The 18,620-nt window shown below is 38.7% G+C and overlaps 1 protein-coding gene across 3 annotated transcripts in view; it reads right to left on the bottom strand.

Annotated features, from left to right (window-relative positions):
• Nucleotides 1-18,620, bottom strand: part of CEP162 (centrosomal protein 162) — a 99,703-nt gene that overhangs the window by 19,517 nt on the left and 61,566 nt on the right. For all 3 annotated transcript variants that reach the window (XM_032339134.1, XM_032339133.1, XM_032339132.1), the window contains exons 19-23: nucleotides 12,545-12,671; nucleotides 11,201-11,364; nucleotides 10,340-10,444; nucleotides 6,497-6,709; nucleotides 2,587-3,239 (exon numbers count right to left, since the gene is read on the bottom strand). In XM_032339134.1, the coding sequence (XP_032195025.1) occupies nucleotides 2,587-3,239; nucleotides 6,497-6,709; nucleotides 10,340-10,444; nucleotides 11,201-11,364; nucleotides 12,545-12,671 (1,262 nt within the window). The remainder of the gene's footprint in view (nucleotides 1-2,586; nucleotides 3,240-6,496; nucleotides 6,710-10,339; nucleotides 10,445-11,200; nucleotides 11,365-12,544; nucleotides 12,672-18,620) is intronic.

Below are 18,620 nucleotides of genomic sequence, written 5' to 3'. Positions count from 1 at the left end.
GAACAACAACAACATAGCTAAAACAGCCTAAATCTGGGATTGGGAAAGGTTATTCCTCACTTCTCAGGCCCAGGGCTATCTGATAAGCAGGTTAACGATACCAAATTATATATAGAAAAATGCACAGGAAAAATTTCAATTTTAAATTATTTCCTGAAAAGAATATGATTCTTTTCAAATAGCTTCATTTCTAGTATCACATTCAGGACTTGAGAAACAAGGTTTTAGTTTGGAAGCATTTATGGTTGACAGGATGATTCAACCAGACACAGCTGCGAATCAATCAATATGCATTCGTCTAGGTGCTCGCTCCTTCTGCTCCTATGCCAGGTTGCAAAAGAAGGATAATCTTATATCAGTTCTCAAGGAGTTATAAGGCGGTGTACGACTAGTGCTTTCTTGGTACTTAATATAGGTACTTGGTACACAAGTTATAGAGGAGCTAGGAGCAGGGAATTTCCTGGGAGGCTCTAGGAAACAGTTTGTGAAGGAAGCAGTACTTGAAGCATGGATGAGCAAAAGGCAGCAAAGACATTGAGCAAGTCAGGCCCACAGAGAAGGTTCTGGCACCTGGGAACCCACGTAGAATAATTTAGTCTTGATACTTCAGGAAGTGGGAGTTATTAGAGGGCAGTGTAACTCAGATACAGGAATATTTAAGGAATATTAATGATTTTTAAGTGAACTGATTGGGGGAGACAGAAACGAAAATCAGGGATATTAGGGTGGGGAAGCTGTCTAGTAAACCAGGTAAGGCTACTGTCTACAGGAAGGTAGAAAGCAAAAGGACACGTATTTATAAGGAAGCACCCCATAAACTGTGAGCCCAAGAAATAAAGGAGGTAAAGCTGGACTTCGCATTGAAAAACCATGGTCATAGACAGAAATGGGAAAGTTTTGAGGAGGAGCTAGTTTATTGGTAAACATGGGATAAAATTTGAGATACTACTGATTCCGAGAGGAACAATTTGGAAAATAGTAGATTTAACATCTGTGCTCCGGGAAGAAAACAAGCCTTGAAAAGTAAATTGGAGTTATGGTTTGTAGAAGCCACAAGAATGGATGAACTTGGGAAGCCTGGGTGGCTCAGTTGGTTAAGCAGCTGCCTTTGGCTCAGGTCATGGTCCCAGCGTCCTGGGATCGAGTCCCACATCGGGCTCCTTGCTTGGCGGGGAGCCTGCTTCTCCCTCTGCCTCTGCCTGCCATTCTGTCTGCCTGTGCTCGCTCTCTCCCCTCTCTCTCTCTGGTAAATAAATAAAATCTTAAAAAAAAAAAAAAAGAATGGATGAACTTAGCAAAGGAGAAAGAACTGAGAATAAACAGAAAGCTGAAAAATGAACCCCAGTAGAAGTCTGATTTTTGAGGAAGGAGAATGAAAAGGAGCCAGAGTTAGTTAAAAGACACGGAAGAGGAGTGTTAGTCATGGAGGTTACGGGAGGAAACCCCATATTTTCAGGAAAGCCAACAATGTCCAGGAAAATGAGAACAGAGACAACATCACTGGACCAGGAAAGGTCACTACTGAGAGATGAGATTTACAAGAGTGGTGAGGAGGAGAGCCCCGGTTGAGAGGAGCTGAGGTGCAAATAAGAGGCTACTCGTGGAAAACTGGTACCGACAGAAAGGTAACTAGGACTTGGTTTGATGACAGTGAAGAAGATCTGAACATGTTAGAGGGCCTGGAGGAAAGAAAGTAGACAGTACTGAGTGATTCTGAGAAGGAAAGGGATGAGCACAAAAGTTCAAGGCATGAATGGATGTGAGCACTAGATTATTTTGAAGAGTTACTTTGGAAAAGAGGAACTTTTCCTTTTAGAATGTCAACTAGTTTTTTTTTTTAAAGACTTATTTATTTTAGAAAGAGAGAGGGAGAGAGTGACTGCATGAATGAGGGCAGGGGAAGGGGCAGAGGGAGAGAAACTCAAGCAGATTTCCCACTGAGCGAGGAACCTGACACAGGGCTCAGACCAGATTATGACCCAAGCCGAGGGAGGACGAGCTGGACGTCCAGCTACCCATCTAGGGGATTGGAATACATGCTTCTGTTTGGTCAGTGGAATGCTAATGCTGAGCTGAGGTACCCAGGTGCCCCAAGAATCTTCAGCAGACTCCATACCCAGTGCAGGCACAGGGCTCGATTTCATGACCCTGACATCATGACCTGAGCTGCAATCAAGAGTCAGACGCTTCACCAACTGAGCTACCCAGGCGACCCTGTTCAACTAGTTTTAGTAACAGCTGTTTTCTGCAGTCTGCCTAGGAGTCATCAATGATGACATTCATTTACAAGAAGGCCCCCATGGGTCAGCTTATTAACACAACCTAGATAAATGTGGAGACAGGATTTGTCAGCCTGAGGACATGGTTGGGGTTGACATGGAGATTCAGGTTTATCAGAATCTGGCTTCCAACCGGTAGAGGATCCTACTCTGAGAGAGATCTATGCTTGGCAATGTAATACAATTTCTTAAGATTTGGTAATGAATTCAGTTCAGGGTTAAAACTAATTACCAGAGGAAATACATCTTACAATTCTGATGTTTTTATCTTTGTATGTCCCCATACAATTCCAGATTCACATTTTACCTTTTCATGGAATTTTCAAATTGGTTCACTGCAGCTTCAGATTTCATCCTCAGCTCATTCCTCTCCACAGTTAATCTCTCCAGTTCATTTTTCAATCTGCAGTTTTCTTGTAAAACCTCTGAAACATGGGAGTCAGTGAAAGTATGTGGTTGGTAAAGTCTGCCATCCAGGGTTCCAGGGAATGAGTTTGCACTTCCTTTACCTGAACGTAAACCATCTTTCTTCGCCCTTTTTGCAGTCACTTCCTCTCTACCCTTAGAGCTCTGATTAGACAGCATCATCCTTCTCTCCTTTTGAAGCCTTTCCACGGTTTTTGAAAGGTCTTGTATTTCTCGCCCCTTCGCAGCCAGCTCCTCATTAAGCCTCACCAGTTTAGCTTTAGCATGAGCCTGTTCTATCTGGAATTCGATAGACTGGAAATCTTTATCCTCTTTATCATTTTTCTTGAGTTCCAATTCGGCATTTTGATGTTTAAGAGTGTCTATTTCGGCTTCAAGTTTTCTTACAGTGATTTGATGGGCGTCCTTGATGTCGTCGAGCTCCTTCTCTAGTGCTTCGGCCCTGCGGGAGCTGTCGGACTGGTTCTGCGATGCCTCCTTTAATCTGCAGGCAAGTAGCTGCTCTTGCTCCTCCAGTCTCTGTTCGTACTGAATCTGAAGACAAGAATCCTTGTTAGGTCAAAACCACTGCTAAATAGGACATTGGTTACTGAAGCCCTGCAGTCTGCTGGGTCCTCCCTATTCCTTCATTCAGACACTCACTGTGCATTCTGATGCCTCCAACTCTGAGTTCTCTGAGTCCGACACAGGTACTGAAGTCCTAATCTTGAAAGGGCATAATGTTTTATCTTCTCAGTATGTTGCATCATCTCACAATTAATATGTTTTTTTATAAACGAAAATTACATGTTTCTGTACACCCCAAAATTTATTTTAAGTATCACAACTGAACCTATTATTGTGTACCCGTCTCTGCAAACTGACAAACTACGCTTTCAGGAGAAATAGGGAAAGCAATTGGGGACACTGAAATCTTTAAGAAATAAGACATTCTCAACTTCTTAGTATCAATTTAGGAATCTCATAAGGAGTAAATCAGCTTGGATTTGTTATACTGGAGCTTCAGTATTGCAAAAACAAAAAACAAACAAACAAAAAACCTAAATAGGTTCCTCTGTGGAGGGAGGCACTACAGTTTTTGTTCATTCATTCAATGAATATTTATTGAGCTACTGCTGTGTACCAGGCTCTGTGCCAGATTCTGAAGGTAAAGAAGTGTAGCCTTCCAACAGTTCACAGCCTGGTCAGGAGAGTGACATGGCAAGTTTCACTGTCCTATGACAACTGTGGTAACGGGCCTATGAATATGTGCAACGGGGACGAGGCGCCCCAATGTGCGTGGAAGCCTGAGAAAAGGTGGGAAGACCATAGCAGAGGGAGCACTTGAGAGAGGAGTATGAATTTGGGGATAAGTGGAAGGAGGGACATTTTGGAAATAGGAAGAATACAGGTCAAGGCAATCTAATGCTTGGCGTGTACTGGGAACTGGAAATGAAAGGAAAAAGTGACAGAGTTAGAAGGGACAGGAAGGAACTGCAAAAAGAGAAAAGTCAGGGTAGGTAGATTTACATGTTAAAAATAGGCTAGAGGATTGGAATTTATGCCTCTATTTGGACAGTGGAATGCTAATATTAGTTGTAATTATTATAATAATTTATTGAATACTTGCTACCCTCCATGCAAAGCAGTAGGGCTTTACATATACTTTGCTGCTTGATTCTCCAACAGCCTACGAATTAGGGATCAATTAAGTAAAATATTTCAGCATTTGCTTTGTGTCAGGAGCCTTGCTGAATGATGGAACACAATGGTGAGTAAAGGCAGAATAGGCCCAGCCATCAGGTCTAGAAGCTAGATGGGGAGAGCGATCACTCACGATCCAATCAAAATGGCCGGAAATGTGGTAGATGCAATGGAGAAGTGCCTGGGACTAGAGTGCTGTGAGATAATTTGTCTGTCAGAGAGTCCATGAAGGTCTCATGGGGTAGCAATGCCTGGATTGAGAGCTGAAGGAGAGGAACACCTTAGCTGTGAATGAGGTAGGCAGAGCACACCAGTCAAAGGCAAGAGTCTGCCAACATGTGTGGTTACAGGAAACACGGCAAGTAGGAGAAACATGTTAGTATAACGGGACAGAAAATGCATTGTGGGAGAACACACTGGACAATGAGAGGGGTCTGGCTGTACATGGAATTATATACCATTTTTGAGGAATTTATTATTGAGGAAGTTATTGAGGGATATAAAGAAAGGTGTGTATGTGTGTAAGACAGAGGGATATGGAAATATAATATTGGCTTTCCTGTCAACAGCTGATTAGAGGATGGGGTAAAGTGAGTATGTGTAGACTAGTCAAATTACAATAGTTATTACTACTCTTTTATTAATAATAGCCGTAGAGTGACATGGTGATAAAAAGGTACAGAGGAACTGAAAGAAATTTGGGAGTCTAAGTGGCATAATTGGCACTAAGTCAGTTATTATCTTTTACATATGAAGAGAGGGAGACTGAGCTGAAGTAACTAGTGCAAAGTCATGAAGTCCTAAGGGTTAAACTGGGCCTGGAGGAAAGGCTGGTCTGTGTTTTCCATTGTACTGCATCTCTTAAAAGTACTGTCGGGTCAGAGGAACCTGATAGAAGGTCTGGCTGGAGTGAACGTTTAGGAAAACAGAAGACACTGATAGCTACAGCAATAGGCTTGCCAAGTAGCACTGGGGGGAATTCGCAACACCAGACACCCACACACCTGTGACAGCCCTACTCTCACAACTGTGCCATCTCCTCAGATTTGTGTGAGAAGAGGAGTGGAGAAAGAGATGGGTGAACCGGAGCAGAAAGCAAGGAAGGTAAGCCTGGTTGGAAACTGAGTGCTTAAAATGGAAGTCCACCTTGGAAGTCGGGAGAGTGAGAGAAGAAACAGAACCAGGCAGTGGGCTGAGAGATTTGAAAAAGAGGGCGGAATAAACCAACTTTCTTGACAGGACCTTAATTTACTAGCAGGCCGATGTACTGGATGAGGCTTTCAACCTTCTACTGTTTCTGGAATCTAATAGTCTATCGTCTGTTGCTTCTCTCAGGATAAAATCTGTGGAGAATGACATCTGCTTCCTAGAAGCAGCATGGCCTAGGATTTGAGGCCTTGGTCTATCGCTCACGAGCAGCAGCATCTTGGGCAGGACGTTCCATTGTGAACACCTCTGCTCCCGTCTGTAAAGCAAGGTAGCAATATCTGTTTCTCACCAGTGATGAAAGGATGATGCAAGATGAATTAAAATGTCTGTGAAACATCTAGCATGAATTACTGCAGAACTGTGTGCTCAACAAATTTTTAAAGTAAATGAAATATCACATCTTCTTTCATACTTGGTCATCCTAGCACTTGTAGTTTTGACTTCATTCCTCATGAAGGATCAGAAAACTCAGAGAAAATAAGACGTTTTCAACAGGCATTGCCTGCCTCCCTGTTCTACCCCACAAGACGTATTCTTCTGTCTTACGGTCTTCTCCCTTGTCTAGGGAAATTTCAAGAAAGTATTTTCAACCATGGCAATTAAAAAACAAGTTTTTATTGACTATACATCAGAGGTGTTTTACTCTGCCTTTCCATGACTTAATTCCCACTAATTCTGATATCACCAAGAGGGGACCCTGTGCTTGTTTCTCCATGCTTGAAACATAAAAAGGTGCTGAAGGAGAACAAAAGACAAGATGGTCTAGATTTCTTTTGCATCTGCTGACATTCATGGTGAAGGTTTTACAGGGAAGGATGTTTAGTGATTTGTCAAAATGAGACCTGAGAAGTGCCCAGCCCCCATGGTATTGAGATCCCGAGAGTCTAGCTGGCTCTTACCTTCATTTTCTGGAACTGTTGTTCCATGGTCCGAAGGCTTTTCTTTGCTTCTTCATCTCTGCCTTCCAAATCAGCCTCTAGTTTTTTTATCCTTTTTTCCATAAAGTCCACTGTATTTCTGTCCACTGTATCACCAGCTGCTGATGCAGCCAAAATTAAAGCAGGTAAAGAATTGGGATATCTTCTCTTTATAATTCCTTCCATTTCCTTAACCTTTTAAAATAGTTTTGCATATATGTAAGGTCACAAATATATTAAAATCAAGCAGTTCAATGTATAAATTTAGATTATGCTCTATCATTCACATCTAGCTTTCAAAGACAGGTTTATATCACATCTTAAGACTGAATCAAATGCATAAAAAATAGATTAATTTCAAATTTTATATCCTTAGATGATCTGATTTTAAAACCATACAGTATAATGTATAGTTTAGTACTGGTTAATTTACAGAAATCCTCTTACATTGATTTGAAATAGATCTTGGGACTTTCTATTGTGCTAGTAATAGCCAATCTTTCTGAGGACAAATGGTCTTTCCTTTTTTCCCCACAGACTCCTTTCGATGATCATGTTTATACTATCTATTGATTGAAAAATGACTTAAATGACATCAATGTATAGAACTTCTGCAATAAACACAAGCTTCCTAAGCACCGGCCCCTACCTGCAACAATCTCTACGTGACCTCATCCCTCCTACAGATATCCCCCTCAAAATGCAGTTTGATCTATCTTAAAGTTACTTCTTTCAGTTAGAAAGCAAAGAGGATTAATAATATTTAATGAGGTCTTCACAAAAGACAACTTTTCATTTGGTCTATTAAACAATAATATATTTTATGGTCTTTCTGTAAGAAAGAACAGTGCTAAGGCTCACAGATATTATGTATGTGCATGTGTGTATACTTGTTTTTGTTAAAGGTATTACAGTTAAGATATCTTAGAAAAATATATTAAAGCACAAAATTCTTTGTTGAGCAGTTTTCTACCCTCTGAGCATACAATACAATAAAATAGCACATGAGAGGTAGTCTAGTGCAGTGGTCAGAGCATGTCTAGAGTTAAAATTGTGCCACCCAGCTTTATGACCTCTGTCAACTCCTCCATCTAAACTTCTTTTGCCTGAGTGGTAAAGTGGGAATGACAACAATACCAATTTCATGGCACTGATATATTTAAGTGAGGATCAGTTGACATCTACCTTGGTAAAGTGCTTAGCAGAATGCCCAGCATACAGTAAGGGCTTGATAATATTGGTTTTTACTATCATCTGATCTCAGAACCCACCCTTCCTAAGGCACGGTAGGTTGCTGGTACTCAAAATTGTTTACAGATTAAATACTGTTCCTGTTTAAGTATTCAAGGATCTCATCATTTGCAAAGTTAAAAGCAAATATTTCCATTCATGAAGACTGCTTGCATATTCATATATGTACCATAAATTGAAATATATCCAGATAACAAATATTGATAATTTCATCTGCAACAATTTTCAAAACTTTGTTTTCTCTGGTATTAAAAATCGAGTTATTTGGAGTAGATCTAAGCATATAAAAGTATATACATACATATAACACACCATGTATATTGAAAAAAGAAGATCTCGATTTTTAAAAATGGTGTATATTATTTATAATTAATGTTTTCACTTAAAATTTTAAGAAATGTTTTAATCTAATTTGACTTCTTAAATGTTTATTATTTTTGGAAAATTAGATTTTATTTATATTTTCTTTAATTTTTTTCTTTTTTTTTTTTGATATGGTATGTCTTTCTTTTCTTTTTTTTAATTTCTTTCCAGCATAACAGTATTCATTGTTTTTTGCACCACACCCAGTGCTCCATGCAATCCATGCCCTCCCTAATACCCATCACCCGGTTCCCCCAACCTCCCACCCCCCACCCCTTCAAGACCCTCATGTTCTTTCTCAGAGTCCATAGTTTAATTTTGCTTTTTAATATTATTCTTTGGTAACTAATACCAGTGTGGCTCTCATACAAAGTAAACGCTTTTTAAAAATTCTCACTAAATTAAGCTATGGAATATCCCACTAAATAAAAGCATGAGTAAAAAACCACACATAATCTGAAATTTTCATTATTGCACGCATCTAACTAATCAGCCCCATTTTTACTTATGTACTATTTATAAAAGATTATTAATTATTATTAATTATGCTATAATTGATCTATTTCAGAATATGGCTCCAAAATGATTCTGAATATACTGTGATATACCTTGACTTTAAATATATGTTAAGGTTTAAAATCATTAGGATAGAAATGTTCATGGGAACAGAATAAAATCTGAAATGTATATGCAGCAAACTATACAAAATACTATAAATGAGCAATATTTTAGAAAGATATAGTTTAAAATGATAAACCAATGAACTTTTAATGAAACCATTAATAAAAGAGAAAGGTAACTTGTATAAAGTGCTATATTCCTAGTCAATATGGATCATTTCAATTCTTAATTTTGCTCTTAAGCATGTTTCAGTTTTTCACTCTCACACATTTAGTTCTACATTATTTCTCTTAAATTCATCAGGTAGAGAAGAAGTTTCTTTGGTCTTCTCTCTCACAATTCTGGATGGCTTCATCTACATTAGCTAATTTAAATCTTGAGCACTGAAAAATAGCCAAGCAATCCTAGATTACAGTTATTTCAGAATATTTGTAGCTCTATTCCTTTCTTGTCTACTGAGCCCAACTACCAAATCATACCTTTTTTTTTTTTTAAGATTTTATTTATTTATTTGACAGAGATCACAAGTAGGCAGAGAGGCAGGCAGAGAGAAAGAGGAGGAAGCAGGCTCCCTGCTGAGCAGAGAGCCTGATGTGGGGCTCGATCCCAGGACCCCGGGATCATGACCTGAGCCGAAGGCAGAGGCTTTAACCCACTGAGCCACCCAGGCACCCCAAAATCATACCTTTTAATATAAGAACAGGTCCTGTAAAAGTAACAAAGTTAATTTTTTGCTTAGTTTTCCTTCTCTCATAAAACTGGGAAAATACTCAGCCCGGTGATGACCTCACAGTTTTGTGTTTGTGATGGAATAATAGCCGTACATTTAAGGATCATGACTTGACTACAGATTCAGGCTCCCTTATGAACAGGGTTGGAAATTCTTATTTTGTTTTGATAGTGCGTTATGAAGTGTAATGCAAAACATTATGGAGTTTTAAAAACAGAAGGAGAAAGTTAATATTCCACCCCACAAAACAACTACTTCAATGAAAAAACTTTATCCTAATAAGTATCATTGTATGATTTTTGAAAAGGTCTCCCAGCTACAGACACCATGAAAAGAGCATTTCGAAGCCTGACAGTGAGCAAGAACTCAAAATTAAGGCCAGCTTTTTGGAAGGCTAAATGTTCTGTTTCCAGGGTGTTTCACAACATTTCCCAAGCTTTTCTTACATGTTTCCAACTCAAGGATCTCCTTTCCTATAATCCTTGCTCACCAAACTTTCATCAGGAGAAGGAATCCTAACTCCATACCCAGAGTTTTAAAATGCTGCTTGTTTCCAGATGTCTAACAGAGCTAGAATGCACAATAACCTTTCATCCACAGTTACCTGCAATGAGGCACAACAGCCTACACATTCTTTAGGCAGAAAGCCACAGACTACATAAAATGATTTTGTTTACTACTTTTATTTCTGTCACTTTAAATTGCATATCAAGAATTTAAAGGGCAGTTCTGTATTAAAATAAATGAATAAAACCAACAATTTTCAGGTCAATTATATTTTGTAGGAACTACTGAAACAAGAGAAACAAAAATGCACTGTATATAAAATGCCTTAATGAAAATTTGCCCTGAACACATACTTGTCGCTCTAGATCCTGAATTTTTTTGGCATCAGCTGCTTTCTCTTTTAAACGTATCTTCTGTGAAATAGATGGATTTCCAGACTCAGCTTTCAGCTTCTCAACCTATCAATAAGTAAAGAAAATGTTTAGGAGCATATTTAAAACACACCAGAGAAACCCCAGGAGAGACGCATAATGTATTCATTCACTTATTTATTAATTCCCAGATAGGGCGCTGTGCTGGAGATTTGGAGGGCAAACAAGATAAGCCTGTTTTTACAATGCTTGTACTCTGGTGGAGGAGACATATGATAAGCTAATAAAGTATATCAATGAGTAAATAAAATAACCCCAGAGAGTGACAAGTGCTAGGAAGAAAATAAAACAGAGTGACAGAATGGGAAGAAAGGTCTGAAGGGGCAGGACTGGTAGCTCCATTAGATGAGCAGATCAGAAAAGGTCTTTCTGGGGAGCAGAAACTGGAGCTGGGACTTGAATGAGAAGTGAGACATGGAAGAAACTAGGCCAAAGTAATCTAGACCAAGGCAACCCATGGAACAAGCATGGCATGTTCAAGAATCAGCGGGAGGTTTGGTGTGGCTGCAGGAGAATGACTCGTGGAGTATGATACACAGAGATAAGGCTCAAGAGGCAGGCAGGGTTCAGACGATATGCAGACATGAGGTTATGGTAGGGAGCTTAGATTTATTCTCAGTCTAATCTATAACAGCCTACACATCTAAGAGCAAACCAAAACCCAAACCAGCTATTTGCATCAGCAGTGTTTATGGTACTGACTCAATTATACTTACAAGGCTAAGAAGAACTAATGCTGAATAGGGTTCATCACAGAAATACTTTCTAAAATGATCTTACTACCTCAAGTTTGAGCTTCTCAATTTCTTCATTTGCTTCTTTAAGCCGAACTGCATCTTTATCCAGAAGCTCCTGATTTTCAGCATACCACTGTAATCTTTTTTGTAGACGACTGATTTCTTGCTTATGTGTTTCTTCTAAGATTTTTATTTCATATAATTTTTCACCTATAAGATAAAGGAACTCCTGGACTTGATTGTAATTTTCCAAAATATGGAAATAAACTAAATTACATGAAAACCAATGCCTACCTAATGAAAGCATTATGAAAAAACAAGAAAAAAAATTATCTTTGCAATGTAATATCCAGTTTAATCTATTAGTAAAGAGAGATAAAGATTGTTTTTATAGTCCAAATCCTCGAATTCATAGCAAAATTGGCTGTGTATAAATTATCATTTTCCCATTTTCATTATAAAAGCAAAGTTGTTTCTTTAAGACAATAAATATTAGATCCAAGAGATAATAAACATGAAGAAGTCCTAAAATTATATTAAAAAACTGCAATGAGAAACATTAAAGAGTGCTTAGCATGATTTTATTTAATACAATAAACATATGATGGGCACTATTATAATTCTATTTTACAGATTAGTAAAGCAAATGCAGGTAAGGGGATTTTACTGTACATATCTTACGCCGAAGATCATAATATCACAAGAGAAAGACCCTCACAAGGGCTCCTCTGATCCACTTTCTAGCCCTGGGTTCTGTCTTCCTAAACTCCACTCCATAGGTGCACACAAGAACATGCTTAAGAAACACATCCCAGAAACCTCCCTCCATCCCTTCACTTCTACCTCTTTCAATCTGTCAGACCCAGCTCAAATGCCACTCTTCCCTAAAACCCCTACGTAGTACCATAGTACCACATTTCATGTTTATTTGTAATTTTTAAAATATTAAACTTTTCTGCATTCTTATCTTTCTTTTGTCTTCCTGGTGGGGAATGTCACAATTATCTTGTGTTTTCTATAAACACAGTGCAGTGTTATTTTTCATCTGGCAAATACTTGAGAGCCTAGGTTTCAGACTCAGGGATAAAAAGGCAGACTGTGCCCTCAGGAAGGTCACAGTCTAGCTAGGGTGACAAACATGAACATGAATAAACATAAGATGCCACAAATTCAAAATAATCCTTGATTCTTTTTCCTGATCCTGCAATTATTCCTGCTAAAGCCAATCAAATCTGCATGCCTATTAATAACTAGTTTTTAAAAAATTTTTCTAAAATTACAATATACTTTAAGGAATATGATTCTGATTCCGTAAGTAATAACAGCAATTATTACTTAAAGTCAAGAACACTTACGAGTATAAAGGTAAACTTTCAGCTCAGCATTTTACCTGTTGCATAAGCAATCTGATCTTTGGCTTGGTCTCTCTCTTTCTTCATTTTTTCCAAGTCTACTTCAAGAGCTTGTTTGTCTTGCTTCAGTCTTTTGATGTCTTCCAATAAACTGTTTTTTTCTTTCTTGATGGTCACAGAAATAAAAAAGCAAAATATTTCTGGCCCCCCAAAATTGTGGTATAGGCTCTCTTTTACCCCATCCATCCTTAATTCTACATATGTATTTTTATAAATACATGTATTTTTTTTATAAATACATAATTATTTTTCCTAAATTTAGTTCTGGTGTTATCACTTTCTTCCACCCCACCAAATTACAGTATCTCCCCATAGCCTACTAGATCAATTCCAATCATCTAACTCAATACAGCCTAAAGACCTTTCAATGAACTGTTCTCACTTCTGGATTACTGCAATAACGTCCTAACCGGTGTGCCTCTTCCACTTTCAGCAGCTAGTCTATTCTCACACTAGCCAAAGAAATTTTAATTAAAAAAATACCTTAGTCTAACTGACATACAATAAATATCCTGTTAGTTTCAGGTGCACATCATAGTGACTTGATACTCATATATATTATGAAATGATCCCCATGGTAAATCTAGTTATGATCTGTCATCACACAAAGTTATTACCTTATTGACTAGATTCACTATGCTGTCCATCACGACCCTATGTCTTATTTTATAACTGGTAATTTCTCCAACCCCCATCTCCCCTGGCATCCCCCGCTTCTGGTAACCAACAGTGTTTCTGCACCTACCAGTCTGTTTTGTTTGCTCGTTTATTTCACATATAAGTGAAATCACATGGTATTTGTTCTCCTCTGACTTATCACTTAGCATGATATCTTCTAGATCCATCAATGTTGTCACAAATAGCAAGATCTCATCCTTTTTTATGGCTGAGTAATATTTGGTGTTCATCTATCAGTGGATGTTTACGTTGCTTCCATATTTTGACCAGTATAGATAATGCTGCAAGGAACACGGGCTACACGAATCTCTTCGGATTGGTGTACCCGTTTTCTTTGGATTAATACCCAGAAGTGGAATTGCTGGATCACAGTAGTTCTATTTTTGATATTTTTGAAGATCCTTCATTCTGTTTTCCACATTGGCTGCACCAATTTATATTCCCACCAACAGTATATGAGGGTTCCCTTTTCTCCACAACCTCACCAACACTTGTTATTTTTTGTCTTTTCGACCATATATGTGACAGATATGAGGTGATCTCATTGTGGCTTTGACTTGCATTTCCCTGATGATTAGAGATGTTGAGCATACTTTCATGTGTCTGTTGGCCATGTGTCTGTCTTCTTTGGGAAAATGTCTACTCATGTCCTCTGGCTATTTTTTAATCATGTTATTTGTGTTTTTGACATTAAGATATATAAATTCTTTACATATTCTAGATATTAATTCCTTAACAGATAAATCATTTACAAATATCTTCTCCAACTCTACAGACTGCCTTTTACCTTGTTAATGGCTTCCTTCACTTGTGCAAAAGCTTTTCAGTTTAATATTATCCCATTTGTTCATTTAAGATTTTGTTGCCTTTGCCTGAGGAGACTGGTCTGGGGATGGGGGGGAATGCTAAGAGCGATGTGCAAGAGCTTACTGCCTGTAGTTTCCTCTGGGAGTTTTATGGTTTCAGGTGTCATATTCAAATCTTTAATCCATTTTGGATTTTTTTTTTTTTTTGAGAGAGAGAGCATGTGCTCATGTATGTGAGCGGGGGAAGGGCAGAGGGAGACAGAGAATCCCAAGCAGGCTCCATGCCCAGTGTGAAGCCTGACTCGAGGCTCGATCTCACGACTCTGAGATTATGACCTGATCCAAGATCAAGGAATAGATGTTTAATTGACTGAGCCACCCAGGTGCCCCTTGAATTTATTTTCATATATGGTATAAGATAGTATCCCAGCTTCCCTCTTTGTTATGTATCTGTTCAATTTTCCTAACATTATGTATTGAACAGACTTTTTCCCCATTGTATATTCTTGCCTTTGTCACAGATCAATTGACCATGTGTGTCAATTGTGGGTTTTTTTTTTTTCCCACAAGCTCTCTATTTAAAGAATTGTTTTAAAGAGGTGGTGAATTTTGTTCCTCTGTCTGAAATTCTCTGGTGGCTCCCATCCCTCTCAGGGTAAATCCAAAGTCCTCACCATGAGCTTCAGTGCCCTGTAACCCAGCCCTGCTCCTGCCTCTGACCATATCTACCCTAAATCCTCCTCTTCCAACTTCATTCCAGCATGAGAGACTTCTAGCTGCTCTATGAACAGAACCAGCACATTCCCACCGCAAGGTGTTGGCATACTGTTTCTCTGCCTTCAATGCTCTGCCCCCAGATAGCCACATGGCTCACTTTTTTACTTCATCAAAATTTCTGCTCAAATGAAACCTCAGGAAGATCTTTCCTGATCCTCTTTATAAAATAACCATCCTCATCCTGACTTTCAGGTATGATGCTTTATTTTCTTGTCACAACACTCATCACCACCTGACATATGTTTACTGGAAAACAGAGATTTTATTAATCTTTGTATGAAAATTGCATAAAAACGCTTAGCACATTGAAAGCTGAATGAATGTTCAATACGCCCTACTTCATTGCCCCCAGTTCCTCCACTCAACAAAATCATGCTTATCCTTCAAAGCCTAGTTCAAAGGAAGCTATTCCTATCAGCCCCTCCTCTGTGTTCTCCAAAACTTTCACTGCACCTCTAGCACAGTGGTCATTACTTTCTGCGTCATAGGACATTGATTTGTGTACATGCTTCTTCTCTTTAACAGGCTGAGAACTCTATGGGGACCAAGACTGATTTATTACTAATACCTGTATTCTTCATGGCACTAAGCACACAGCTGGTACTCAATAAATGTTCACTGAACCAAACTCTTAATTGCTGAAGAAACTCTTGGACTCACAGCAGGACACGCAGCATAGTTAAGTTTCAAAACAAAATTCTTACACAATAAAATTCTTACAAATTCTGTTATTACTCTACCTTCTAATCCCAAATCCAGTCTTATGGAGAAAGTAAATTCACTCATAAAAGCACTTGTTATAACCGTGGTTTCTAGCCGAATCACAGATTGGACAGCATCATTTAACTGTTTAGTCTCCTGTGACTTTCTGTAGATGTCTTTTTGGGAGAGCAGTGAGTTTCACGTTTTTGAATGCTCAGTCTCTTTCTACAACTACCTTCTGCTTATTTAATTCAATCAATTTAGAGGTGCTCTCTAGTAGAGTCTTCTTCACGGAATTACAGAGTTTTAGGATTCAAAAGAACTTTTAAACATCTTGAGTTCAGTCATGCAATTGACACTTAAATAAATGTTCACTCTATGCTTGCATCTTTCCAGGGAAGTATGACTTCCTACCTGAAGAAGGCCAGTAATGTTCCGGGTCAATCTTGTGGGCACAGGACTCCAGGCTGGCAAGTACTTGTACTCCCTTGTAAGTTACCATGCAGACTTTTGGAGAGGGCCTCTGCTCGCCTCGCTGGCCTTGTCCTTACTTACCCACTTCTGCCTCAGAGATCTCTATTTCTAGAAAGTAACAGGGCCCTTCCTGGTGTAGGGGCTTATGCTTTTCTCCCGGCTGAAAGGACAAAACTTTCTCAGAGGGTCTCCTAGACCACACTGTAGACTACTTACTGCCCTGCCCTCTGCCCCAGCCACCCTTATTTGCTATTTTTATATTCTTCGAAGCACCTCTTTCTATTTGTAATTATTTCCTTTATTTACTTAATTCTCTTCCCTACTAGAATACATGTTCCTAACCAGCAGGGTCTGTGTGTGTCTTGTATACTTATTGCATTTCAATACCAGGATGAGTGCCAGGAATGTGGCAAGTACTTCATAAAGGCTGATGGAATGAAAGCTGTGCTTAACATCATTCCTCTTCCCACCTTGGGATACTAAAAAGAGTGAGCTCACGACCTGTGCTTTTGCTGTGCTTCTATCTATGCTTTATAGAGAACCAACTTGTATTTTAATACTACACTAATAAGTATTAATTTTTAAGGTACAAATTAGATTGTACACACATAAAATCAGTATGAATATTATTATACTATAGACTTCTCTCAGGATAAATTTTTGCTCTAAAATCAAACCCAGAACATCGAAGTAAATGAAAATAAAAAGTATATTTACATTATATCTTACAGTATTTGCAGAAATAAATACCTGAAGAATTTTTACTATTATCTTGACCTTTTTTTTTTTTTTTTTTAAAATTTCTTTTTAGGGCGCCTGGGTGGCTCAGTGGGTTAAGCCGCTGCCTTCGGCTCAGGTCATGATCTCAGGGTCCTGGGATCGAGTCCCACATTGGGCTCTCTGCTCAGCAGGGAGCCTGCTTCCTCCTCTCTCTCTCTGCCTGCCTCTCTGCCTACTTGTGATGTCTCTCTGTCAAATAAATAAATAAAATCTTTAAAAAAAAAAAAAATTTCTTTTTAGGTTTTTCCTGCCTTTGGTAGTGTCACCATTGGGGTCTGAGACGTAGATTTTTATCCTGAGCCTGGTCACTGGGTTTCTTGAATTTGAGAAGTCATCTCTTTTACCATTTCTGGGAAATTCTCAGCCACTACCTTTTAAAAATATTTAAATATATCTTAGCATTTCATATATCTGATATTTTCCATTTTTAGTCTATTTATATTATAGTCTATCTAGTAATCCTATTGAGGTTCTGATGCTGCTGTTTATTAAATCATCCAGTACCTGCTCATGGTGGATGATTTCTCTGGGTTTTATAATTTTGTGTTGTGAGCATATATTGTCAGTGGGTTTTTATCTGTAGGAATACTGTGTGAGCTGGGTTAAGGGTGTATACTTACTTCTAACTAAGAGCTGTTTTGCATTTGTTTCTTCTAGATACACTAGAGGTTATCAACGACTCAAGACCACAGGGCATTATCTTTTTCAGTTTGGGGATGACCAACCCTCGCAGGTAGTGTAAACTCAAATACTAAAACACACATGAAAGCAGAAGGGATGACATTTGTATTGAACAATCAGGGAAGCGCTAGCAGAGGAGACCTTCTCTCCCTCCCATCTAGTGATCAAATTAAAACAAAAAATCTTCTTGACAAATCAGCCCCATGCGAAGGTGGGTAGATGTTTTCCTAGTCTGCTGCCATACTGAAGGATACGGCCTGTTGAACTCCCACGTGTCCTGTCTCCACTTTGCTATTAAAGCTCCAGCCTGCCCGTGGCTACTGAACTGCTGGCCTGGGAGCAGATGTTTACTGGTAGGTTTTTATCCCTCCTATATTTCTGGCCTCTGGAGAGTTCCCTTACTTTCTTGAAAGCTTTTATATTATGCATTTACAAGATGTTTATTCTATTTTATCCAGCATTTTCTGATGTTTTTAGTGGAAGTTTTAGTTTCCTATCTGTCAGAAAAATATTTCAAAACAGCACTTTTAAAAGGTCGCTAATAACAATTTGAATAAAGCTAATGTTTGGGTTGAAACCACCGTCTTCTTTTTTAATTTTTTTCTTTTTAAAGATTTTATTTATTTATTTGACAGTGAGAGACACAGTGAGAGAGGGAACACAAGCAGGGGGAACGGGAGAGGGAGAAGCAGGCTTCCCGCCGAGCACGGAGCCAGATGACGGGCCTGATCCCAGGAACCTGGGAACATGACCTGAGCCAAAGGCAGGTGCCCAAAAACTGAGCCACTGTGGTTTTCCAAGCCTTCATAAAACACAGCGATACTAATTTCTCTTTTCACTTGCTATTTTTGAGGTCTACTGGCAAGGGAGTTAGGGGGAGTCCAACCATACATTCATTCTTCTAACCTATTATGCCTAACTACCTACCTAATCATGCTATACATGCATACGTGCACCTGAAGAAAGTTGCCAGAAGCTGCATTTTATATACCACAAAAGCCTACTAAACATGTTATTAAACTGGGGTATGTTTAGACTTCCATGTAACAAAACTTTATATAATTTCTTGTTAAAAAGTGGTATGTAATTGGTATTTTTCTAATTCATGCAGTCATTCAAATAGGTAAGAAGGGCTTTTTAGTCTCGTGCCAAGGTT

Source organism: Mustela erminea, chromosome 4 (genome assembly GCF_009829155.1).
Source record: "Mustela erminea isolate mMusErm1 chromosome 4, mMusErm1.Pri, whole genome shotgun sequence".
Taxonomy (NCBI): Eukaryota; Metazoa; Chordata; class Mammalia; order Carnivora; family Mustelidae; genus Mustela; species Mustela erminea.
This window is presented reverse-complemented; position numbering and strand designations above follow the sequence as displayed.